This window comes from Gopherus flavomarginatus, chromosome 19 (genome assembly GCF_025201925.1).
Source record: "Gopherus flavomarginatus isolate rGopFla2 chromosome 19, rGopFla2.mat.asm, whole genome shotgun sequence".
Taxonomy (NCBI): Eukaryota; Metazoa; Chordata; order Testudines; family Testudinidae; genus Gopherus; species Gopherus flavomarginatus.
Window position 1 is genome coordinate 12,887,265 of NC_066635.1, and position 27,437 is coordinate 12,914,701.

The window sequence follows — 27,437 nt, forward strand, 5'->3', positions numbered from 1 at the left end:
CTCATTATTTAGTAGGCGTTTAAAATCTTCTGCATTCCAAAAAAAAAAAAATAAAATTGCACCAGCTGGAGATATACCCAAGCAAAGTGCTTTCAGTTCTATACCTATTGTGGGTAGGGATCAATCCAGAAGAGTCTGCTCCGTCTGTTGGTCTGACAAGGATGGCAGGATTGACATGGAATTTAATAGGTTCTTTTCCATCTCTGCGTCTACAATTCCATTAATCCCCTTTGCTGTGGACATTGCAGGAACAGTTTATAAGGTTCCGCGTCTCGCTGATTACCTGGAATTATTCCCGAGGAGTGGCTCTTTTTAACCTTTTGACTTTTCTTAGGCAGGTTGAGGCACAAGGGAATGGTCCGTGGATGTAGGGGTGGCTCCAGGCCCCAGCACGCCAAGTGCGTGCTTGGGGCGTCATGCTGTGGGGGGCGCTGTGCCAGTCGCCGGGAGGTCGGCGGGCGGCTCTGGTGGACCTCCCGCAGGCACGACCGGCAGAGCGCCCGTCGCGGCATGCCACCCTGCTTGGAGTGGCGAAATGTCTACAGCCGCCCCTGCTTGGATGCTAAACTGTGCAAGCTGAAATACCATGCTGCTGCTGGCATGGACTTATATAAATATGCATTGGCATCCTGGATGCCAACTTTTACATTTTGCTTAGCGGTGTGTATTTCCAAAACTGAGGCTGAGGATTTCAGTCACTCATTTCAGAGCAGTGGGAAGCCAAGGAAATCACCCCCCTCAAATCTATTTCTTGGCTTTAAATATTAAATAATACAGCAGCCAAGGGGGGTGCTTTCTCCTCCTTCCCTCTCCAGACAGTAAATGTGTTCTCTTTTTTTCCCCATTCAGTTTCTTCTGCTTTCTGTTTCATTCTTTTAATCTTTTACTTGAGACTTTTTTTTTACGATTTGCATTATTTGTTAGTTACATTACAATGCAGTTTTCCTCTCAATCTGCAGTATCATGACCTTGGAGAGACTAGAAATGGCGCAAATGAATCCTTAGGGAAATTAGCCATCAGATCCCCAGCAGATTATTTAGATAATTTTTTTCTCATCTATTTCCTTGTTATTTTGTTCTTTCTTCTTTCCATTTCCTCTCTGCACATTGGGATCACTCTCTTTCCTTTATTTGTCCTTTCCTGTTGTCTGGCCTCTTCTTCCATTCATCCCCTCTTGTTTCAATCCCACTATTTATGCCCCTTTTCCAATTCCCCCCTCTCCTCTCCTCCTGCTCTTTGGGGAGGTGTTTTCCTTATGTTGGGCCTGGGGGTGGGAGGCTGCTGTTGTGTTGGCAAAACAGCCAGTACACAGTTTTCTTATGACAAGATGAGGCATGTAAAGAAGGCACCTTTGTATGACCACACGTGTTGCACTGCCCCAACACCAGCTATGTAGAATGGATACAACCCTTGCAAGGATAGTGTCTCCCTGCAGGAATATGGCTTAGGAAAGGGCTTTCGCACAGTGAAAGGTGGACTGGTGATCAGCAACCAGGTTCTGTTATCAAGTGACGGGACCTGCTCCCACTTAAGTCAATACCAAAACTCCATTGAGTTCAGTTGGGTCAGGACTGAGGCCAAATTGTAAATCACTTGAGTATTATCCCTGTCTGCATTTTAACGGAATTTATTTTATGTTTTTTTTTCTCTTACATGCCTCAGCACAAAACCCAGGTAATCTAGTTTTGCAAGTAAAGTGCCTTTGGTGGATGTTATCAAACCATATTTTTCTTATTTATCTCATCTTCACAAGCATTTGCATGGCATCCATCACTGGTGCCCAGGTGCCTGTAAGAGTGATTTTTTTTTTGGTTTATTACATTCATATACCTGCCTGTCTCTGGGATGTGATTAATCCTCTGTCCTACTTTTTCTGGATGGAACAGCTCAAAAATCAGTCCTTTTCACAGTGATGAGCAACAAGGAAACGGCAGAAAACAGAAATGAAACTGGAGGTCAAAGCAGAAGTTGCAGGGATTGGGACAGGCGATGAGCAAGGACTTCTGTGGAGTGATTTTGAGCTAGGGGGTACGGCACTGCAGGGGGCAGTGGTGAAATAGGACTGATCAGAGACTCAGATCTCAGTTCTTTTCTTCATTCTGATTTTTTATTTTCTTTCTCTTTCTGTTTTAGTCTTTCAAAATTTTACTTGCTCAAGTGACATAGAAGCATTTAAAACAAATTAAATACAAGGTACTTAGTTAAATGCAAGGTATTTCTTTTGCTCTGATGGAATGGCAGTGCCAGAGCATAGCACTCTGTCCCACATTGGAGACAGAGAGGGGAGCTCTTTTCTGATGTTTCCTGCTACACTCTTTTCCAAACTGATGTACCAGCTACTCGGGCACCTTTGAAAGGGCATTTAGCACATTCAGCAGCATGGACATGTTTAATTTTATTTTACTGCATTTCATTGCCCCTAGGTACTAAACCCGGGTCGGCAACCTTTCAGAGATGGTGTGCCGAGTCTTAATTTATTCACTCTGATTTAAGGTTTCGCATGCCAGTAATACATTTTAACATTTTTAGAAGGTCTCTTTCTCTAAGTCTATAATATATAACTAAACTATTGTTGTATGTAAAGTAAATAAGTTTTTTAAAATGTTTGAGAAGCTTCATTTAAAATTAAATTAAAATGCAGAGCCCCCCGATCAGTGACCAGGACCCGGGCAGTGTGAGTGCCACTGAAAATCAGCTCACACATGCTATAGGTTGCCTACCCCTGTACTAGACAGTTGAACCTTAACTGCACTTGCTTTTGTAAATGAAGGTCACAAACTTACTATTTCTTAACTATCGTTTTTTGGTTGAGGAGTGTTTTTCTGGTGGTGTTCAACTCCTTTCAGTGTTTTGAGTGGTTTCCAGAAATATCCTACAATAATAATAGGCCTAATTGTAGAAGCTCGTTAACTCAGGATGCAGAGCAGAGGTGAAGATATGGACGGAAACTGTAGTCAAATGCACTGGCAGCTCGAGTGGTGTGGAGCAGAGTTGACATTTTTGTTCAAAATTAATGAAACAATTTTTTTTTTAAATGCCAGAAAGACACTATAGGCTGATTAGCAAAATGCTGACTACTCTAAACATCTTTCATAACAAAGACTACAAACACTGCAGATCTGCTTTCAATAGCAGTTACAAGGCCCCCTGCTTTCAATAGTTAATACCAAGCCCCCCCTCTCACTGAGGCTTAGCAGTAACAATCAAAATCCTATGCTTAGAATGTTGACATGCTGAGCACATTTAAAAAACCCCACATCTGTGTTCTCTATGGATGGTCTATTCTGTGTATCTCATACCCCTAGTTCAATCTAAAGTGTAGCATTTAGAAACACTGAGCTAATCACTGCTTTTGTCGCCTCTCCTGAAAAGTTGTTTGCAAGACCCATAGTGGTAATTTGGGTAATACGTGAGCTCCTAGATTCAGCAACTGAAACAAAAAGAAGCTGGGGTAGGGTGTTGTCCCTAAAGGGTCCATCAGCAAAGTCTTGGAAGGAAACTGAAAATGCAGATTAGGAATAAAATGAAATTCCAGAGAGAGATAAAAAGAGATGCCATGTGGAAAAATTAATATGTTGAGGATGTTGAAACCCAAATCTGATAGTATTATAGGGAAGGTGGAGGCAGGGGTGAACAGATCAGTTGAAAAAAAATTTGAAAAATGAATACAATCTGGAAACACTGTATTCCCTAAAGAAACATAACTTTCTTCTTCCTCGTCATCAAACTGGGAGCAGATGCGCACATAGGATTGCAGGCAGAAATCTGGAGACTTGCTCCAACCAACAGAGAAGTTACAGGGCATCGCTCTGCCTGTTTGGTATTATTACTCCACGATTATGGAATCTGAGCCTGAAAAAGAATGACGAAGTGGGCAAGTTGTCTCTATATCCTGGGACCAGCTCGGCTACTACTACCCTGCATGCCACACTGGAAAAGAATAGCAATGCTAACTTGATATCTAGTCTGTTGATCCAGGCTCCTGAGATCCATTCATATTTCAGTCCTTTGCACTGATAAAAGGTTGACTGTTCTTAAGACACAACACTGCATGTTGGGTCACCTGTCTAGATCATTAAGGATTGGCAGAGGTGGCCTGATAGTGTGCAGCATCCCAGCTAAGAGCAAGGCCCTAAGAGAGGAGGGCACGTGGAGTTGCCTCCTTTCAGGTCCTGATGCTGGAGAACAAGTTGGGTGCTAAATTTACTCTCAGTGGCTTATGAGTAAGGCTGTGAGTCTGTCACAGATTCCGTGACTTCCCAGGACCTCTGTGACTTCTGCAGCTGGCAAGTACGACTGACCCCAGGGCCGTTGGAGCAGCTTGGGTGGCCCCGGGATCAGCTGAACTGCCCCCACAACAGCAGAGGTCCTGGGCCACCCACTACCAGCAGCAGTGCGTCAGTCCCAACCTGGCAGGGCTGTCTCCCACCAGCAGCAGCGGCGGTCCTAAGCAGTCCTCCACCAGCAGGGGCGGCTGCGTGGTCCCAGACCGGCAGGGCCATTCCCTGCTGTGCCAGCCCCCCCGCACCCAGAAGGCACACCAGTGGGCACTCCAGAGACCCCTCCAGCTAGGGTGACCAGCCAGCAAGTGTGAAACATCGGGACGGGGGTGGAGGGTAATAGGAGCCTATATAAGAAAAAGACCCCAAAATTGGGACTGTCCCTATAAAATCAGGACATCTGGTCACCCTACCTCCAGCAGGCGCACCAGCAGAGGCCCCCCTCCAGAGCAGCAGCTTAACACCCAGAACGCCCCCCAAACACCAAAGATTTAGTCAGGGCTATATAGTAGAAGTCATGGACATGTCACATGGCCATGAATTTTTGTTTATTGCCCCTGACCGTGCATGACTTTTACTAAAAATGCCCATGGCTAAATCTTATCCTTACTTACAAGTTTGAGTCCGTGCAAGACTGTGAATTCCCTATGCAGCCCCAGAAACAAGTACTTTGTGCCTGTTGTTGGAGGAATCATTGGTGTACTGTTTATGCACAGACTCTTAAATGGCAGATCAAGAACAGAAGAAACTGTTTCTTGTATTTATCTACTCCTGCCTCTCAGCCAGTGGCCCAGGCAGAATTTTGCCTGCCCTAGCCAATGGGATTGTCAGCTGTATCTACTCAGCAGAGTGGATCTGTTTTTCTCTGGGATTAAAGAAGACTGTACAAAATATAATACAATATATGTACAAAGGGGTGCAAGAGGAGGGAGGGGAGAAAAGAGGATTGAGAGTGCTTATGACCTGGATGATGAAATACACACAGAATTAGTTGGGTGGGAATGGAAAAAGGTTTTATATATCTGTTGCAAAACCAGCAAAATTCTGCTTGCACATAGTCAATAATTTTTTGATTTGATGGACGAGTGTTTTCCCCCTCATTATTATCTTGGTAAAGGGTAGCCAAGAGTTTTGGAACCAGAGCTAATGAAATTCCAGGATATTTTTGCAAGGCTTCTATATATGTATAGGCAAGTGAAATATTCTTCCCTCTTCCCTCCCCCTCCCCAAAAAGTATTGTCAGGATAAAGGGGGGGGGCAAGTATATTTTGAAGATAGGTGAGTGAATTTTCAGGGCATTTGTGAAAAGCCTCTATATATTGGACACGTTTTGGTCAGTATATATGGAAAATAAAAGCCAGAGAATCATTTAATCTTTTTAAAACTACCTAGAGGGCAGTTAGCAGCGTTGTTATCAGCTGCATTGGTGGTTCAGTGGTAGAATTCTCGCCTGCCACGCGGGAGGCCCGGGTTCGATTCCCGGCCAATGCAACTCTCGCTTTTTGCCCCCGCTCCCCCGGATTGACTTTGATTCAATATTTTGGCTCGGCGGGTCTCTCCGGCAATGGGGACGGGTCCCCGCCCCCCGCCCAGCACCACAACAGCAGAAGGGCCCCAGCCCTGCGCGCTCTGAGTCAGGCGGCCCCAGTGCGCGGCTCCCCCCGCGGGCAGGAGGCGGCGGGCGGACGAGATGGAAGTGTAAGGAGCCTCGGCGCGCGTGTAGGCCGCTCCCGGGCGCGGCTGAGGGACCCCCCTCCCCCGCCGGCCGAGCACCCACTGAAAGGGGACCCCGTCCAGGGGGGTTTGGCTGGAGCGGGGAGCCCCTCTGGGGGGGGCTGGGGGAGGGAAGCCCCAGTTGGGGGGTCTGGCTGCGGGGGAGGGGAGCCCCTCTTGGGGGGATCTGGCTGGGGGAGGGGAGCCCCTCTTGGGGGGGCTGGGGGAGGGAAGCCCCAGTTGGGGGGGCTGGCTGCGGGAGAGCTGGGGGAGGGGATCCACTCTTGAGGGGTCTGCCTGCTGGGGGAGAGGAGCCCTGATTTGGGGGGGTGTCTGGCTGGAGGGGGAGAGGAGCCCCGTTTGGGGAGTCTGGATGCGAGGAGAGCTGGGGGAGGGGATCCCCTCTGGGGGGGGCCTGGCTGGAGAGTGAGCTGGGGGATGGGAGCCCCATTGGGGGGGGGTCTGGATGTGAGGGAGGGGCTGCAGGTGGGGGAGGGGATCCCCTCTTGGGGTGGGGTCTGGCTACAGGAGTGGGATGTGGACTTTAAAGGATAAAGGGACCCGCCTGTTGGTTGGAGCTGAGCCTGAGGGGGGAGCTGAGCATGGTGCGTGAGATATTTTCCAGGGGCTTCCCTTTCAGTTGGGGCTGGTTGAGAATTTTGTGTAGGAGGTGGGATCCTGACCCCACAGGGCTGCTGAGGTGAGGTGAAATTGTCCCTTAAGCCTGTGGGAGTGAGGGTTCCTCCTCGCCCATTTGCCAGCTGCTTCCGTGGCCAAGGTCAGGGCTGCAGAAGGTGGTGGTGTTTGCACTTTGACAGTGTTGTGTCCCAAAGTCACAGGGCTCTGTACTCTGCCTCAAGGCTGAACCTTGACATCTAGTGCTTCCCATCATGATACCACATCCGAATAATTGTGTCTTCTCACCTCATCGGTGCTATGTAGTATCATCCTGCACTGATGCAGAATTGAGGTGAGATGCAGGACATGGCTGCAAAGTACTATATGGATCCATGAAATACACAAAGGGTAGTAGCCTTGCATGGTGGGCATAGTGCAGTGCTTTGTTGCACCCCAAATCTAATAATCACCTCACTTTCTCCCTCTGTACATTGAAGAGGAACATTGGGGAGGCAGGGAGGCAAAATACTTGGAATATGTTAAAAACTGTAATTATTTAGGTATTGATACTCCACATCAGGCCAGAGCTCTTGGACAGTTTCTTAACAGCTTTCCAATCAGTAACTGCATTTTTCTTTGCTTGAAAAATATTACTGAAACATATAGTTGAGTAAAACACCATGGGAATAGTTTTAACCTTCTAATAAAACCATCTTTTCTGGTCAGACGTGCATGGACATAACATTCTCCCCATCTTCTTTCTCTGTTCTTGCCATAAAGTAAAATCCAAATCCTGCTTCTGAGGATCCTTGGGGACCTTTATGCCTGCTTGCAAGAATGGAGCAGACTAGCACAGAGAGGTGGGAAACATAATTTGCATGCATGCAACCTACAATTCAAAACACAAGAGACAAGTCAAATTCTTGCCTAGCCTGCAAACCTTAAAAGCAATTAAGACAATGAAACAAACAAAAATAAACAAAAAATCAAAACAAACAAACCAGAAAGTTGCTACAACAGAAAGAGTGCTGGTTCAGGGCAGTAGTGCTAAGAACTCCAGCAATTTGTGTATAGCTGGGTGCTGGCATGTTATACAACACAAACCTGTGTATTTTTAAATAGACAGTAGTACACACTTCCAAAAAGTGAGATTGCCTATTTTGGCAGTGTCTCTGAGACACAAAATAATCTAATCTTTCATTTAATCTATTTTGAATTTAAAAAATGAATCATAGAGATAATTATTAAACTATTATTTATAGAAAGCAAATTTCGTAAATGTTGAGGTGTGCTGTTATCTACATACATACAGCACCGATTTCTGATAAATATGGGTATTAAGGTACTAGAACCTCAGCTCATGTGTGTCGGCATAGCTTCTTCGCTGACCTCAGTGGACCTAACAGTGTTCTATACCATCTGAGATGCTATCTCTCCATTATTATAATTAAAGCTACTTATTGAAATTCAGAAGTGGATACTGAAGAAGGGTATTGTTTTTATTAAAAATAGAGGACTGTATTCTGTCAGCCTTAAACTGAGTAGCAACTTTTAGAGTAAGGCCCCTGCCCTGCAAGCTTCTGTGCTTGCAAGGACCTCTATGTATGCACAAAGCAATTAACAGGATCAGGACATAAGTGGCTATTCAACATGTGACAGGATCTAGCCCACTGAAAAATTGCTACTCATTCCTTTGATGAATAGGGCCTGTCATGACTGTCTGATCCTGCAAACAAACAGTTATACACATGCCTATCTCTGCAACTGAGCGTGGCCCCATTGATTTCAAGGTGATTGCTCATGATAGTAAAGTTAGGTATGAGCATAAGTGGTTGCAGGATTTGGGGCCTAGGATCCTGATCCTGCAGTGAGTCTGTGGGAGTGGACCTTTGCCCATTGAATATGATGGGAATATTGTGCAGTCCGCCCCGCATAGAACTCTCAGCCCTGTTGGGGCCTAATGAACAAACACCCCATCTTGTTCCTCCAGGAGTCCTTAGAAGAGGAAAATCTTCAGATAAAATTGTCACAAAGCTCTAGAGATTCAAAGGTGAAAATTTGCTATATTCCTTCCTCTTCCTCCCCCCCCAAAAAAAAAAAAGTTCACAAAATGTTTTGGTTTAGAAATGGAATGTAGTTTTCAATGTTAGAAGCATAAGATGCCAGTAATAATTTTTAAAAAATAAAGGCTCCCATACAGTAAAATTAATAGTATTATATCAAGAAAAATCTTTCAGTAATATTTCACTTAGGATAGCAATTAAGGCCATTAATAACTCCTGAAGGGACTCTAATACATTAGAGTTGGTTTTAAAATCAAGTCAGTTTTCCTTTTCTGTTCAGCCTTGAGTCAGCGGAGTGCTATGTTTAGACATCTGATATAAAACTACATATTGAACTGATATAAAAAATAAAATAAATTCTGGTATTTTATGTGCATTCTTTTCTTTAAATATTGTGGTTGGTTATTTTTTATTACCCATATGAGGGCTGGGACTGATGTGAAGACTGAAATCTATACTTTATAAACGGTGCCAGTTTTTCATAAAGACGTAACTCAGGTTGAATAAGCACACTAGCAATAATGTTTCTGTTATATTGTTCAGTTTAAATTCCTACTAGCCTGCCAAAATATAAAATGTTGAGAAGATCCAAAGTCTGGATGAGTTTAGGTTTGGCACACATTGATACATGAAAAGAGTTTAAGCCCTTGTGCCCTAAGAGCCCCTGAACTGTAGAGGTGTACAGTTTTAAAAACAAACCAATCCTTTGACTTATATGTAGTTTAAAAAGCTTATTCTCCACAGACCCACATCCTGAAAACTTTTTGTTTACTGTACATAATCATCTCACTTTTTTAATTGGATGATTTTATATGTGATTCTTCTATGGCATTATTGTTATTATTTATAACAAAAAATGTCCTCATCCATAGGGATTTCTGTGGCAGTTGACTGAATGCAAAGATTCCAAAGAACTGCATTTACCAAATAAACAGGAAAACAGGAATGAAAACTGATGTGTGTGAGCTTACTTTTTGAAGATTCTCTCGAGTCAGTTTAGGAGGTCCCTTTCATTTAAAATCAATAATAGAACCTGCGGAAGTTTGTGGAAGGCATTTAGCTTGTTTGAATGTGATGAATGTGACAGTTCTATTCAAACAGTTGACTACTTGACAATGCATTCTACCTTTTTTATATGGTGCAACACAGACCGCAGAGAAAAGCATTTGTTGTGTGTTTTTGTATGGTAACTTTCTGTTGTTGTTACTACTGTCTGTTTGCTCAGCAGAATGTATTGTGCTCTTGGCTAGTTTTTCTACATAACATTTATTTATTTATTTAAAAGAATAAAATTACAGTATCATCTACTTAGGGCATGCTTAACTCAGAGCAAACCTGTTTAGCCTAATGATAGTGAATGTCAGTGATTCTTGGTTAATTGGGATAGAATTATTCTATGTTTCACTTAATGGGGAAGTATTTGGTTGGTGGGAAACTCTAAATTTGAGTGCTGGGATGCTCTAAACTTTAGTCTGCTAGTGTAGAACTTGTTAAATAAACATTAAAATAACAAACTAAAGATGAAGTGCAATGAATATTACTTTATTCTTTAATTTGTATTCTGTACTGTATATATTTTTTCTTTTTTATAGTAGTCTTCTGTAATGGTTCTGCCTATCGCTCTTCACTCAGACAAAACTTCAGGGAGTTTTATCTAATTCTGGAGTAATGGGGGTGATAAGCCATTCCGTGGAGTGTCCCAGTTAAGAGGATTCTGTTGTGCAAGTTAAACACTTCCTGATGCTTTGTGGGCTGAGTTGTAGCCAAATATTCTTACAGTTAGTTTGTGTAATAGCTGCATTTGGGGTGTGCAAAAATAAATAACTCTGAAAGGCAGCAATAGCCAGAAATTATAGAGGATTTAACAGAGTTGTGATCCTGAAGATTTTATTAAAAAAAAAATCTCATAAATTAACAAAAAGTGTTCCCTTTTTTTAGTGTCAACACAGATCAGCAAAGAATAGAGAATAGATTTTTGACAGTTTTGTTTGAGACATGCATAATTTTTTGTTTTTCAGGAAAGACGCCAATGCTGCATTGCTGAGTAACTTTGAGGTAAGTTTATTTGTACCATGATTTTAAACTGACAATTTATACTCCTTTTGATATCAATGAGAGCATATCCTGGTCCAAATACAAATAATATCTCCAGGGAGTAGTAACCAGGAAATCGAGGAGACTTGTGTTTGACTTCTGATTTTTCACATTTGAATATTTTGTTTTTATAGGTTTGGTAAAATGGGGTCTATTCCTGGCTTTAAAGGGGACCTAGAAATGCTGTTATTGTACTACACCTCTACCCCGATATAAAGCTGTCCTTGGGAGCCAACAAATCTTACCGTGTTATAGGTGAAACTGCGTTACATTGAACTTGCTTTGATCTGCTGGAGTGTGCAGCCCTGCCCCTCCCCCCTCCCATCCCGGAGTGCTGCTTTACCGTGTTATTTCCAAATTTGTGTTATATTGGGTCGCATTGTATCGGAGTAGAGGTGTGTTTGCATGGTGAATGTGAGCAGGGTTTGATCCCAAATCTGTTTTTAAAAAAAAAAACAAAACCCAAATATTAGTGTTGTATGTGTGTCTTCAAATCCATGAGAAAATGGTCCTTCAGAACATCAATCATTTTAATTATCTTTTCTCTTCTCCCACATTTTTATGTTACCAATTTGCTGAATACCTTTACTTTGTTTGTATGCAGTATTCATAACCTGGGGTCTGATTCTCTTTTACGCCAGTTTTACATCTGAGCAACTGCCCTGGTTTCTTTGCAGTTATACTGTTCTCTCATCAGGCACAAAATCTTTAAAGTTGTCAGCTTTGTACCTGTGGAAAGTAATGCCTAAAGGGACATTTTTAAACCAGTCTTAAGACAAGAATGAATAATGATACATGAAAATAAAAAAATTAATCCCACAAAAAGTGGAAACATGGACAAATTACTAAGGATGAGTACAGAAGAATAGCATGAGCATGTAAAGACAGAATCACAAAGGCTAAGGCACAAATTGGGTTATACCTAGAAAAGGACATAAAAGGCAATAAGAGGCAGTTCTATAAGTGAGTTAGGAGTGAGAGAAAGATGAAGGAAAGTGTAGGTCCACTACTTAGTGGGGAAGGAGAGTTAAGAGTGGATGACATCAAGAAAGCTGAGCTGTTTAATGCCTATTTTACTTCATTCTTTGCTAATGAGGTTAATAGTGACTAGATACTTCACACAATTAGTGTTAACAACAAGGGGAAAGGTGCATAAGCCTGAACTGTGAAAGAACAGGTTAAAGAATGTCTAGATAAGTTAGATGTATTCAAGTCAGCAGAGCCTGATTAAATTCACCCTAGGGTACTTAAGGAGCTAGCTGAAGCAATCTCAGAACTATTAGTGATTATCTTTGAGAACTCTGGTGGACAGGTGAGGCCACAGGTGTCTGGAGAAGAGCAAACACAGTACCTATCTTTAGAAAGAGGAACAAAGGGGACCCAAGCAATTATAAAGCAATCACCATAATATCAATATGTGGAAAGATAGTGGAACAAATTATTAAACAATCAGTTTGTAAGCACCTACAGGATAATAAGGCAATAAATAATAGCCAACGTTGGTCTGGTATGATTTGATTTCTTTCTTTGACTGAGTTATTGACCTATTACATGGGAGGGAGCTGTAGACATAATATATCTTGATTTTAGTAATGCTTTTGACACAGTCTCACATGACATTCTTGTAAGCAAACTGGGGAATTGTGGTCTAGATGAAATTACTATATGATTGGTGCATAATTGGTTGAAAGACCATACTCTGAAAGTATTTAATAATGGTTTACTGTCAATCTGGGAGGACGTATGTAGTGGGGTCAAATGGGGTCAGTCCTGAGTCCAGTTCTATTCAATATTTCATTAATGACTTGAATAATGGAATGGAAAGTATGCTTATAAAATTTACAGATGACACCAAGCTGGGAGGGATTGCAAGCACTTCGAAGGACAGGATTGAAATTCAAAAGGATCTTGACAAATTGGAGCATTGGTCTTAATTCAGCAAGATGAAAGTAAAGAAAGGAAGTGCGAAGTACTACACTTGGGAGGGAAAACTCAGATGCAGAACAACAAAATAGAATAACTGTCTAGGCAGTAGTATTGCTAAAAAGGATCTGGGGTTTATGGTGGGAACAGCTAGTATTATTCTGTGGTGTGTTAATAGGAGTCCTGTATGTAAAACATGGGAGATAATTATCTCACATTACTCAGCCCTGGTGAGGCTTCATCTGAAATACTATGTCCAGTTCTGGGTGCACGCTTTAGGAAAGATGTGGACAAATTGGAGAGAAGAGGAGAGGAACAAAAATGACAAAAGGTTTAGAAAACCTGACCTAACAGGAAAGGTTAAAAAAAAAGTTGGCATATTTCATCTTGAAAAGAGAAGGCTGAGGGGAAACCTACTAACTGTCTTCAAATATAGTTGCTATAAAGAGGAGGAGGATCAATTGTTCTTCATGTCCACTGAAGATAGGACAAGAATTACTGGGTTTAGTCTAAAGCAAGAGACATTGAGGTTTGATATTAGGAACCACCTTTCAACTACAAGAATAGTTAAGTAACGAAACAGACTTCCAAGGGCCGTTTTGAATCCCTGCCATTGAAGGTTCTTAAAAACAGGTTGGGCAAATATCTGTCAGGAACGGTCTTAGGTATATTTGTTCCTGCCTCAGCATGGGGCTGGACTAGATGACCTTTCAAGGTCCCTTCCAGCCCTACATTTCTGTGATCAACTGCTGAATCCATTTTCATGTTGCAGAGAAAAACAGAATTAGAACTGGAGAAAATCTTTGCAAACAAGAAAATCCAGATGTTTTCTGAAATGGCTGCTGATAGCAAGGTCACTAGTTCATGGCTGACTTGAACCATCCTGCAGCTCAGAACTCTCTTAAGTACCTACTGAAATTAAAATAAGTGCTTAAAAAAAAAAAGCTCTTTGTAAATCTCTTACAGCTTAGTTTTAAAAATCTTGGAGTAAGTCCACACTGCAGAAACAATGTGTTTTCTTAACATGATAAAATCTTAGTAATGGCAAATAGTTTGTTGTTTGGAAATGTGTTAGTGGGGCCAGGTAAACTCTAAAGGGGAGCCTAGGGTTTACCTTGACCTGTTAACACACATGAGAACAACTGCTTTGTCTTGATTAAGATTTTACCATGTTAGCTAAGAAAACACCTTTTTTTCCTAGTGAAGAGAAGGCCTTACTGAGCCTTTTTTACAGTCTTCAGACTGAAAATGCCTTTTTGGTGATGGTAAGATGGAAATGTGACATTAGTATGAGGTGCAAATTCAACCAAGTAACTTGAGGATTTCAGTTGGAAGGAATCTTATTGTTTAAGAAATAGAAAATAGCCCATGGTTTTAGCTCAGTGTGTGGTATTAAATGTCTGTTTAAAAAAATCTACCATTTCAGAATGGAAAGCAAGAAGTATGGAAGAGATTATTGCTGGCCAAATCAGACCTTTCCAATACTTCTCTGTATTCCTTTTCAACATGCAAGGATGTTATGGTAAAATTGGGTATGGATCCTGCCTTTCATGTACAAGAAGAATTCTTGCATTGTATAAATCTTCTGGCACCCCAGAACAAGGGCCTAGTGCAGTGAGGTGCTGATCACTTTGCAAGATCAGACCCTTAATTATATGCACTAAATATCTGCATTTATTAAAACCACTTTCTCTCCCTCAGCCTGTGCCAACATCCTCTTAGTCTCAGTGCCTCCCCACTGTTGCCATATATACCTATATGTGCTGAGTGAGAAAGTGAAAGGAAGTGGAAAATGGAATTACAGATGAGACTACTCATTCACCATTTCCCTTTCTCAGCATAGTTGTCTCAGCACATACAGCTTTTTAATTCTTTTCAGGAAGGGATTTGCAGTGTCTGCAGCTGTAGGCATTTTAAGCACATTTTTCAGCACTCTTCAGTGTACAGATTCCTCTAAAACTAGTATTCGATTTCCCTTGGGCTGCTATTTCTCTGTATTGCAGCTTGACGAGGGTGTCTAACTCAATCAGTGCCAAGCTCATATTTGTCACTAAAAATGTCTGAATAAAGCACAGGACTGTGAGTCAAGAGATCTGGATTCTATCCCTGATTCTTTGAAAGATTTCCTTGGGCTAGTTGCTTCCCCTGTTTGTGCCTTATTTTCATCAACTGCAAACAACACTTGCCCGTCTCAGTAGTGTATTGGTATGTACTGTGGTATACAGTTAATATGTTCACAGTGCATTGAGATCCTCGGGTGACTGGTGCTATAGATATGCACAATTATAGGAAATGATATCTCACATAGGATTAGGGCTAGTCATGTTTCTCTTGCCACAGTTAGAAAATGCCCACTAGTGTTGAAGGAACTGTGCTGATGAAGATGAAGGCGGGGGAATCTTGCACAATATACTTTCTTCCCTATCTCCTTCTGTAAGAGAAAATATTACAAAAGAGTAGTGCATTGGTTAGAATAAGTAAAGTGTAAAGGCAGCTCTAATTCACTTTCCCTCATTTAACCTGATATTTATTTGTATGTAGGTTTGTGGAATCAGTGTCCTCTTTCAAGTCCCAGTTTGGTTATATTTATTTATACTGTATTTAGTATATAAAGTTCCACTTTGTTTGAAAATCTGTTATAGCAACATTTGCTGTAATGGCAGAGTTAGTATTAGTAACTGGAAACATTGCTCATCATATTTCACTGTAGTTTTATGAACCAGTAATTTTTACAAGGCCATGGGATTTATAAGTGGAACTTAAGTGGGGCATGTTAAAAACTAAGGAAGCAGAAATAGAAGGGTGTCCATTACTTAGATCAGTGGTTCCCAAGCTTTTTCGTCTGGCGGGTGCCAGATGATGAGCCATGGAGGACCGTGGCGGTGGAAAAGCATCCACCGAAATTCCGCCAACAAGTGGCAACTTCAATAGGCGTCGCCGCCGAAATGCCACCGACAAGTAGCGTCATCCAGAGGCGTTGCTGCCGAAATAATGCTGAAAATTGGCAGCAACGCCTCTGGATGACGCAGCTTGTCGGCAGCATTTTGGCGCCTGCTAGTCCGCCGGCCAGTATGCGAGCGCACTTAGATGCACCGCGTTGGGGACCCCGACTTAGATTTTCTTATCGGCTTTGGACATATTGAGGTGAAAGCACTCACAGTAAGTGCACAAATAGCCAAGTTGTTCCCAGGCAATGCAGTTGTAGTTTAATATGGATCTTTGGTTGTGGATCAAGTATTTAAGGCAGCAAGCAGCATTGCTGTTAAAGTAAGTTTAAAAACTACAACAGACAATTCAGAAATGGGGCACGTAAGCAGTATTTATTTTTGGCTTATTACAACCTTAAAAATAGTACCATCTGCTACTCTGGGCTCAAATATGATGAGTACAGTATAAATGCTTATAGAGAAATACTGTTTTTTAACTAGATATTTAGAGAATTCTTTTTTAAACTTGAAATCTGCTCCCTCTTCTGAGCTTATTCGTGACGTACCAGAATGCATGATTCCAGGACAATATATGCATCAGAAGAGACTCTTGGTATCAGCTGTGACCCATAAGGATGCATTTTGGGGGAGGGTGTCTGTGTACACAGAACCATCAGTGGACTTTCACAGAGTATAAAAGGAATTTTAAATAGAGTATTTAAAACATTTCTGTACTGCATGCCTCCCACAGCCTGGCTGGGAGCACTTAAGCATGTGAACCACTGAAGCCTAAGAGCTTTGCTGCATTGAGGCTGAAAAGAGTAACAGAAGTTGTCTTTACATTTTACTGCAGCTCTGACTGTCATGCAAGAAGATGTAGCAACAGTGTAGTAGGTTTGTCAATACTTTATTTTAGAAACTGAAACATAATTTATTTTAAAAAATTCTTATTACATAAAACATCAAATAGTTAATTTCATTCCTAGAGCTTTGAGCATTCAAAAATGTGGAGACATCTTTATTATTCTTTTTTCAACAATATTGTTGCTTGTATTTATTTTTTCTAAGGAACTCATGTACTAATTAATTCTGTTGAATTTTGTATACCGTATTCATCACTGTGGCATCTGAGCACACTGTTAAGCTGATCCCAGAAATACTTACTATTAAGCATAGTGCTTACTGCAAGCAGCCCCACTGAAGTAAATTTATAGTAGCACCACTACATTTAGTCGTGTTTGCAGCATCAGGCCCTAATTTTTTAGGCTCATTACAAACACACAATTGTAGGGCACACATTCTTCTTGCACCCACAGCACACTTGAGTTTCTGGAAAGCAGAATATTTTGAATATTTTACTTTTAATATCGTAGGCTAATGTATACACACATTACATACTATAAGATAGGGCCATATCCTGCAGCCAGTATTCCAGCAACAGTCACATTGATTTCAGTAGGCGTTTCAATTAAGAACTGCAGATTGTGGCACATAACCAGCAGTTGCACAGAATAGAGTTAAGTGGCTGATAGTTTCATTCTAGTAACCACTTTTTCCACTGGGGCTTTTGGGTAAGGTTTCAACAAGTGCTGATAGTCCATTCAAATATCTACACTTCCTATATCTTTTTGTTCAACATAATTCAAGGCCAATAACCATAATTTAGAATGCTCTGCTGTCTCATCATTTCTTGTATACAAATAATTTTTCTGTTACCAAAATGTCTCCATTTTACTCACGCAGTCAGTCACTAGCAGGGCAATTTTTTGTATTTGATTGGTAATATTTTAATAACACATTTAAAAATGGCAGTAGAAAAAATGCTAAACTAGTTCAAAAAATCTTTTAAATACGTTTTTTTCTTTTTAGGTGTTCCAGTTACTTACCGATCTTAAGCAGCAGCGCAAAGATAGTGGAAAACACAAACAGAGCTCTGGCCAGCAGAATCTGAACACTATCATGTACGAAGTGAGTAGAGCTACACATTCCCTTAGCGCTCTAGCAGAAGTCAGAAGCTGGACTGTATCACAGTGTTCATCATTTACAATCACACATGCAAAATTAAGTCTTGGAATTTTCCTACTGATGAACATTGTTTCAATAAATACATATTTGACTTTTGTAATATAACTTTCCTCCCCAAAGTGCTGCTTAAACTGCGTGCGTACAGCACAACTGAATGCAGCCCGCTAGGTGGAAAGTACTGGCTAGCTGGTGTGCACCATCATGGAGGAAAGGAGCAATTTTGGTCAAGGACACAAGGACAAACTCCTGCTCTTATGAAAACTGCCAAAGGATTTTTAATTTTATAGAGAGCAGACAGGCAATGGCTCTGGTTTTGAGGTGTCATTCAAAAGACTTCAGCACAGCAAACTACATTCAATATATTTTTTAAGCCTGCCAGCACATGCTGCCAGTATATGAATCTGTACTTCCAGAGAGTCTAGGAGTTTCAGACCTGAGGGTTAGAACACACATGATCTCTAGATTTCTCTGTTAAAAACAAGTAAATTAAATTCTCCAACTTGGATTACACAGTGTAACTAAATTATACATTCAGTCACTGGTAAATTCGGTATTAATTTTTTGATGTATTGTTGGAAAAATCTTTAAAACTATTATTTACTGATCGTTAACATGATGAGATGGTTCTGAATATCTTAGGTTAGCAGCTTTATCAAATGTAACTACTTAAAAGAATTGTAGTCTGACCTCTGGTGGCTGTGGAAGAGAATTGTCTTTAATATCACCATGGTTAATACTGGGCCAGTTCCAGCTTTCCTAGCCTGCTTGAATAGTCCCATTGACTGCTGGGGAACTATTCATGTGAGCAAGATTTCGTCCAGGCTTACTTTTTTGTTTGTTTTTTTGTCTGAAAGGACAAAATTGAAGTGTATAGGCCTTAGATTTGATAAAACAGAAGTTTACAAAAATCTAGTTTAATTTGATATTGAGAATTACTATCTCATTCTCATGTGTTTCAAAATATATGGGGGAAAAGACCATTCTGTGATTATATTTGTCTAAACATAATTTACAGTTTAACTCTTTAATGATATTGTTGCCAGTATAGGAAATGCTTTCACATGCATTTTGCCATCTAGACATTTATTCTGTGCCAGTAGAAAGAGAGATATTAATTCTAGGTGTACTTGCTTTAGGTACTTGACTTAATGGAATTATTTCTGTCCATCATCACGCAAGCACACTCACAAGTTTTGTGCATACATGTGCCCACTGGTGTTGCAGTCGCTGGATCTAGCTTAGTAAACAGGAACTGAATTTTGATGTGACCATAACATGACATTTTTGTACTTTTAATTGATTTTTTTTAATGGTGACGCAGAAGAGTTTTGAAAAGAAATCATTATAGAATTGAAATAGCGCTGTGTTCCTCTAATAGAAAATGGTATTTTAATGGGGCAATTGGTAAATAATAGTAACGTTTAGTACAGTTGTACTTTTTTATTTCAGAAAAATGCAAGAATGGTCTGGAACCCTGTTCTGATCCCAATTCCTTGTAGTGGGTGTTTTTCAAGCAATGTTCACAAAAGCTCATAAGTTATTGTCAAATTAAAAAGGGAGCTGTAAACTGCAGTCTGCATATACTTATTTAAAACTAAAGCAGGGATTCTTCACCAAGCCTTCCATTTAGTTAGGATGACAGGCTCGGATATTATCTGTCATCTTGGATTCTCATTCATTTAAACAGAGACACAAAACATCACATATCCTTTAAAGCGTATGTTAGTGTAAAAGATAAACAGAGCAGGGAAGTGAATTGTCTCACTGAAAATATCTGAATAAATTACTACAATATCCTTGCAAAGTTTTTTTTTTAAATTGTGATCTGCATAAATAACTTCTGAACTCTTTGTAAAAGCACAGCCAAATATGCTGATTACAGTATGCTTTCAGCCGTAAAAGATGAAAACATCCTTATGTTGGAAGGCTTTGTTTCAGTTGTGGAGCTCAAATTAGCTATGTATGGCCTGGCAATGAGAGTACCACTGGCACTGAATTCATGAACACTTGGCAGAAAATAACTTTACACGATCCCAAGGATGAATACGATAAGGTGGTTCTTCAGTTCGGTTTTAACAACTGGATGCCTTTTTAAAGAAGGTTTTGAAATCCTCTGTATTGTTAGAATTATACATATACAAAACATTCTAAATCTCTGATGATGTTAAAAATACCTTGGTCCCAATTTGATCTGCCAGTTAAGATTATTTCATTCAAATTAATAAAGAAAATGTGTTATAGGTGAATACCCTTTGAATTGCATCTGTTCAAATGCTTAGCACTAAAAAAGGACCTTTCATCCATACACTTCAGTGCACTTTACAAATCTGGGTAGATATTATCCTCATTTTACAGATGGGCAAGTGAAGTTACAGGGAGGTCAAGTGACTGCCCAACACTACAGAGGGAACCCTCGGAGTTGGGTTAGAACATAGGAGTTCCTGTTTTTCAGCATTAGACCGTTTCTTTCTGTATGGACCAACTTAGAAGGGTTTCCTAGATAAGTGCTGTGATAATTGTCATCACATAATTACTTTTTTATGTACTGCCTGTTGCTTACACTTTCAGCAGAAATTAATATGATCTTCGTGAATCAAGGGAAATCCAAATGATTATGCCAATTATGACAGCCCATGCCACCTTCTGAACAACGTTAAAGAACTAAGGTCTCCATTCAGACTTCTCTCAAAAGAATTGAGGAGATTTTTCCTAAAATAACTTGTTTCATAGAGATCTCATAGGACTCAAAGCAAAAATAAATGTGGAGTAACGTGTGTTTTTTTTCCAACCTTGTGCAGACATTGAAATACATATCCAAAACACCGTGCAGATTCCAAAGTCCTGAGATTGTGAGAGATTTCCTCATAGCAATGAAAGGCCATAAACTAACCAAGTAAGTAAAGGTCGTCTTTTGAGTATGTTTATAAAAGTGCATGAGAATATTCAAAACCAGCTCTACATAAAAAATAATGTAATAATTTGTTTGCTTTTGCTTAACTTGTCTCACCCATTTCACGGAAAAATGAAGGACAAAATTAAAATGCTCTGTCTAACCATCCTTTTTTCTCAGATGAACACCTACACACATGCACGTTTGCTTTAAATGGATGCTGTTTGCCAAAGTTTTCTCAAACTGTTTGCCTGTATTTACCTTATAGTGTTCAGCATGAGTTCTCATAGTCAAAATGCAAAGAAGTATTAAAAAATATGTTTGCTGAGGTAGAAACTATGTGAGGTGGATGGATTTTCAGCAAAATAGAAAGGGACGCTAAGAGAAACCACAGTGTGTTGAGTCATCTTGCTCATGTCTATCTTCAGAAAAATAAATCCATTCCTAAAAAAAATTGATGTCTCCCCAGCAAAGAATAGGCATACTAGTGTGACTGAACATTAGGTCCCCATAGAGATGTATGGGAAATGTGTAATCTGTTGAAGAAACTAATTCTTGCCTGAGTCTGTGAGTTGCGGATGCTCAGCAGCTGCCCAGAATTGTACACTCTAATTAATTAATGTTTAGCAAAGTAAGACATTTCTTTTCCCCTCTCTGTTTTCCTTGGACACTAAAGGTGTATCCTTTGTGATTTCCAGGAAATCTGTGTTCACTTGAATCAACACTCAGACAACAGGCATAGTCTCTTCTGGGGAATTCAGAGTGGAAGTTTGACTAGCTTCCCTCATGCTTCCAAAAAGCTTCAAAAACATTTTTTCTCTTAGGCATTAGTGTGAATGGGTATTCCTAATGCCAAAATGGTTAGGTCTCCTGCAGACCTCATCATACTGTGAGTGAAGCCTGCCAGAAATTTTCAGGCTCATGTGAATGGAAGGAGTGAGTCAGTTTTTCCCCTCTGCATCTGTTATCTTTTTCCATCCTTCCTTTTTCAAACACAGCTTTTCACAACGGCTCAGTTGTTTCTAAACCACTTGCTTAACACCACCAGGGAACAGTGTACTCCACGTGGATTCTCTGACTACTTTTTTCTCCTCTGGAGATTCCATAAAGAAATCTTGCTCTGGAGAGAAGAGTAATTTGGTTCTGTCCCAAAGAGACACATGTTAAGATTATCTGTCATATACAGTACTACAAGGGAAATGCTTACTTCTTTGGAAACAGCAGTAAGTTGGGCAGAAAGAAAATCCATACAACCCATGTGTCTTGTGCCCAGAGTATTAGCGACATTTTGCTGATCACGTTGCATCACTCTCAGTGTTTGACATCGAGGAACTAGTACTGAGAAGCCACCTGACTTTAACATCAATACTGTCACTTTTGCTTTTGCTGTTTTCATTCATTTCAACTGTAGTCAACATTAATTGCCCAGATAGTATGCCAGCATTGTATCCCACAGTGCAGTACTTTACATAGATCCTGTAAATCACATTCATGCAACAAAACTGAAAGCACTCTAGGGATTTCTGAGCAAATTATACAATCTAGGAGGACAGTTTCACCTTCAAGCATTCAGACAAGATCTCCTAATCCCTTCCAGGTCTGACATTGAAGTATCAGTAGAAGCAGCAAAGAGTCCTGTGGCACCTTATAGATTAACAGATGTTTTGGAGCATGAGCTTTCGTGGGTGAATACCCACTTTGTCGGATGCATGTAGTGGAAATTTCCAGGGGCAGGTATATATATGCAGGCAAGAAGCAGGCTAGAGATAACGATATTAATTCAATCAGGGAGGATGAGGCCCTCTTCTAGCAGCTGATTTTTTACTTTTAGTCCATTTGGCATGATGTCCATCCGTTTGCATTTGGAAAGGAAGATGCATACATATACCTGCCCCTAGAAATTTCCACTACATGCATCCGACGAAGTGAGTATTCACCCACAAAAGCTCATGCTCCAAAACATCTGTTAGTCTATAAGGTGCCACAGAACTCTTTGCTGCATCTACAGATACAGACTAACATGGCTACCCTTCTGATACTTGACGCCGTGCAAGGCACTGTATTTAGCCGTATGGAATGGAAATCCATCAACCTCATGAAGAAACTTGCACAAATACAGACAGATATCATCTTCCTTTCCAAATGGAAACGAATGGACATCATACCAAATGGACTAAAGGTAAAAAATCAGCTGCTAGAAGAGGGCCTCATCCTCCCTGATTGAACTAACCTCGTTATCTCTGGCTTGCTTCTTGCTTGCATATATATACCTGCCCCTGGAAATTTCCAGTACATGCATCCGACGAAGTGGGTATTCACCCACGAAAGCTCATGCTCCAAAACGTCTGTTAGTCTATAAGGTGCCATAGGACTCTTTGCTGCTTCTACAGATCCAGACTGACACGGCTACCCCTCTGATACCTGAAGTATCAGTGTGTATGAGAAGAGTCTTTACTATAAAGAGCTGACACTGAAGTGAGAGAGTTTTTCCTGAAATCCTATGACAGTCATTTTCTTGTGTAGGCAGCAAGTGTCACTGAATTATATACTGTACATTTTTCTCTGTGCTGAAATACAAGGTCAGTAGTTTGATATTGTGACTAGAGTTAGATGAGGGTGTGAGTTACCACCAGTCCTCATTGCATTAGCAATAAATTGGGTGATGAAACAGACAACACAGTGCACTGTGGATGGTGTAAAATGAGTTAGCGGAGATGAGTTAAATGATCTTGACTTTGCCGATGATATTGCTTTACTAAGTATCATATGGAACAAGAATAATTGCTCTTACATCAGAGGTAGAATAGGAAGCAACAAAAATGGGATTGAAAATAAATGTGGAGAAAATCAAGATTATGAAGGTAAGAAACTGGACAATAGTTAGTTTGGAAAAGAGAAGACTGAGAGGGGACATGATAGCAGTTTTCAGGTATCTAAAAGGGTGTCATCAGGAGGAGGGAGAAAACTTGTTCACCTTAGCCTCCAATGATAGAACAAGAAGCAATGGGCTTAAACTGCAGCAAGGGAGATTTAGGTTGGACATTAGGAAAAAGTTCCTAACTGTCAGGGTAGTTAAACACTGGAATAGATTGCCTAGAGAAGTTGTGGAATCTCCATCTCTGGAGATATTTAAGAGTAGGTTAGATAAATGTCTATTAGGGATGGTCTAGACAGTATTTGGTCCTGCCATGAGGGCAGGGGACTGGACTCGATGACCTCTCGAGGTCCCTTCCAGTCTTAGAGTCTATGAGTCTATGAATAGATGCAAAAGTGTATGTGGATGGAAAAGAAATTAAACAGGTAAAAAGAATTCTGCTGTCTGGGCAGTGTGATGATGTTTGAAGGTGTCTTTGATAAACATATTTATACAAGATGAGGAAAAGCAAACACCGTGTTTTGAAAGGATGAACAACATCTGGTCAAACAGAGGTCTCTCCATTAAACTAAAGACAAGATGCTACCATGTGATTGTACTGAGCATGCTACTGTATGGAGCAGAGACTTGGCCAATGACAGAGATCGGAGGCTTCCCATCACAGATGGCTGTGGAAGAGACAATACATTAAACAATGTAATAATAAAATAACAAATGTGGGAGGAAGGTAGCTGACAGAGCAGGACATGTTCGAAAATCTCATTAAAGCAAGAAGGCTCAGGTGGTTGGGAGAGGTATATCATATGGAAGATGGGAGACACACAAAGCAAAACATTCAGCTGGGCATTCGATGGAGGAAAGAGAAAGTGAGAAAGGACAAAGAACTGGCAGAAGACAGTGACAGGAGGATCTTGGATGTGCTGGGATCACCAGGGAAAAAGTACTGTAACTGGCAAGTGACTTAGTCCGTGGAGGAACTGTGCTGTCAGATGTGTCGGTGGCACAGGAAGAACTAAGGTATGCAACTCCATAGAACTATGTGAGAATGAGAAACCCTTTTTCCATTTTATTGCACCTTTTGAACACTAGGGGGAGCTGTTATATAGCAGAATTATAGATGGATTTGTTAGCTCAGGTTTGGCCACACTTGCAAGTTAGAGCTTTAAAATAACTGCCACAAGTCTTTTCTTATTCCTCAGAGTGGCTTTGCAGGACCAGTGGTCTGGTCTGATCTAAATTTCTCATTATTACTGCTGTGTTCAGTGATGTTCATGCATTTTCCAGAACACACTTCTTGGGCGTTTAGGGGCCCCTGTGAATTTATTTTTCAGTCCTCTTAAAGAGAGAACAAAGCAGTAAAATATACTAAAACAATTTAAAACCTCTAGTTTTTAATGCTTTCAACCAACTGTTTTGCTAACAGGCAGTTTCAAAGCCATGCAAATACCTAACTCACTGATACTGTCTGACATGAGATGTAGCCATACTTGGGCCTCAGCGGCATTTGGATGAAATTCAAGGCTTGGAACAGAGAATTTAAAAGTAAAAAAGCTATAAGCTAACATCCCAGTAAATTATATAACTACCTAGTTGAGGTCTTGTGCTTTAATTAATTTGTTAGCAAATCCAGCAATGTTGTATTTGCAAATATAAGGTCTAGCCTGCTTGCTTGCTGTGTTATTTCCTTTCTTATGGGTTTATTGTTTATTATAATAGATTTATAGCTTTGTATTAGAGTATTTTGGCAGTAACTCAAGGAACCTACAGGCCACATCCATTATGAGCTGAAGCAGGTTAGCATACATATGTTTGTGACCTTTAGCATAGATGATGAGCTAAAGCAAATTAGCATACATGTGTTTCTGACCTCTGACATAAATAAGAGGCCTACCAATTGCCCTCTATACACTTAATGGGTACACCACAAAGAACATGGAAATAACCACCACCGGTTCAGGCCAGAAATAATACATGTGAGCATGAGCTAATTGACATTAATACATATGAATATGCCAGCCTATAGAGTAAGCGTACCCTATAGCATGTGGGTGAGGAAATTAAATTTGGACATAGAAGGTGGGTGCATAGTGCTCAGGTGCTATAAAAGGGGCAAACCACCATGTTTAGTTAGGTTTTAGGTTAGTTTTTCTTGGGTCTTTCTAGAGCTTTCTAGCTTCTCCTAAGTTTTTCATCTTCCACCTGAGAATTGAGGAACCTGGACCATCAGACTCTTTTTGACATGCCCCAGTCGAAGCTAGTCCTTTGCCTCTTACTACCAGGCTATCAAGGAAGGGAGTGAGTATGTTAACCTAGGAAGTTTTATAGTAAATGGTATCATGTGTACCTCCAAGACAGAACAGTATTATTTCTGTTTTAATTCTGATTGATTACTTTTCCATTTGATTACTATTCCATTTATGTCAATAAAAGTCATCTTTTATTGTATTTTGTTCCCAGCATGAATGTCCTTGTCATACATCTCGAGGGTCCCTGTGTAGCCTGATTCTGGGACAAGAACCTTATTAAGTTCTGATCAGATCAGTTGGCGAGCCTATAACCTCTATTAAAATAAACAATATTATTAATACCCTGCAATTAGGCAACAAGGGGAAGATACTGTGCGTCACTCTAGATTAATTTTCCAGGCCTAGTTCTCTGTAGAAGGATCTGATATTTTTCTATGTGGTTGTTACTACCACTTCATTTAAAAGAGCAGGTATCAGTCTTATGGTTTGTAATTGAGTTTAAATTGACTGTTCTCTCACTTTTTCTTGCCCGTATTATGTAATTTTTATTTTGGGAGAATCAATTTTTAGATATCAGGTGGACCTAAATATTTGAAAGTATATTACAGTTAGGACCCAGACATTGTCCTTTTAGTTTTTAAACCGACAAATCCAAAGAAATTTGGATCTGAACATCAGTAGCACTTTAAAATGTATTTCATCCTGATTTTACTGTTCCACTGTCATTGACAAAAATTATAACAAAGCAAAGCCCTTAAAATATTTAAGGGTGGGCTGCATGTTTTGTCTCTGCTGTCTCCTCCAGAGTTTTCAGAATGAAAACATTTCTTGGAAGACAAAATGGTACCACTTAAATAACAGCATAGTTTTCTGGCTTCCTGAAAAATATCCATTGTACTTCCCACGCTTCAGTGCAATCATAATTGAGCGTATTATCTACAGAGCAATTCCTGTAATCTTGATTCCAGCCAGAGGCCTAGTGGGGAGTCTTGGCTGAATTAGGACGATTGGATTTAACCCTATGTGTTTGAAGCATGTGATAAAATATAAAGTAGTGGTAGCATATGCCACAATATGAGTTTTCTTCTAGCAGCTAGAAAAATTATGTTCCTTAAGTATAGATCCGCTTCTATGCAGAAGGAGGAAATTATGATTTTTAGCTCTGAATGGTGGATCTTGGCAAAGAGAGGCTACTCTTCCCACTTGTGCAGATTTCCACCTTTGTTGCAAGAGGAGACTACCAGAGCTCAGACCTGCTGTACGGCACTTGTACTAGACTTTTTTCCCATGAGAATGTATAGAACTTGAAAAGGACAACCTAGAGAGTCTCACTACTTAAAATATCTATATTAATGTTAACGTTTGATTACAAGGACTTGGTTAAAAGAGTAAATGTACAAAATTTATTTGGGTTGCTAATCAAAGTTGGTGCTCCCAACTTAATTTTCACCATAATACTTAATTATTTGTATTTGTTATTGTAGCATCCACAATACGACTTAAATCTGCAGAGGCATTGCAACAGTGTGCTGTTAATTAGATATCTTAGTTAGGGCATGTGCTGCCTAAACTAGGTATGCCACAGCAAGTTAAAGATGGGTTGACCTGAATTCCAAAGTTCCTGGCGTTTTTCTGGTATAACTAACCATGAGGTCTAACCAGACCCTAAATTCTTTGCTGTGTATTCATGTTTGTGCAAAGGCAGCATTAATTGTGGGTTCATACTGAGACTGGCAACACTGGCCTCTTGTGAAGATTATTTTTGGTGGAGTTTATAATGTG

The 27,437-nt window shown here is 40.3% G+C and overlaps 1 protein-coding gene and 1 non-coding gene across 4 annotated transcripts in view; both read left to right on the forward strand.

Annotated features, from left to right (window-relative positions):
* The first annotated feature begins 5,701 nt into the window (after positions 1-5,701).
* On the forward strand, positions 5,702-5,772 carry TRNAG-GCC (transfer RNA glycine (anticodon GCC)). The gene has a single exon. It is a non-coding gene; the product is annotated as a tRNA-Gly (tRNA).
* A 131-nt stretch (positions 5,773-5,903) lies between these two features.
* Positions 5,904-27,437, forward strand: part of CRCP (CGRP receptor component) — a 38,163-nt gene continuing 16,629 nt past the window's right edge. The window contains exons 1-4 of one of the 3 annotated variants that reach the window (XM_050929548.1): positions 5,904-5,979; positions 10,694-10,730; positions 17,489-17,587; positions 20,443-20,537. In XM_050929548.1, coding sequence (XP_050785505.1) covers positions 5,972-5,979; positions 10,694-10,730; positions 17,489-17,587; positions 20,443-20,537 — 239 coding nt within the window. In that variant the 5' untranslated portion in view covers positions 5,904-5,971. Of the gene's footprint in view, positions 5,980-7,434; positions 7,473-10,670; positions 10,731-17,488; positions 17,588-20,442; positions 20,538-27,437 lie in introns of those variants that run through there. The other 2 variants (XM_050929546.1, XM_050929547.1) reach the window with 2 other exon arrangements.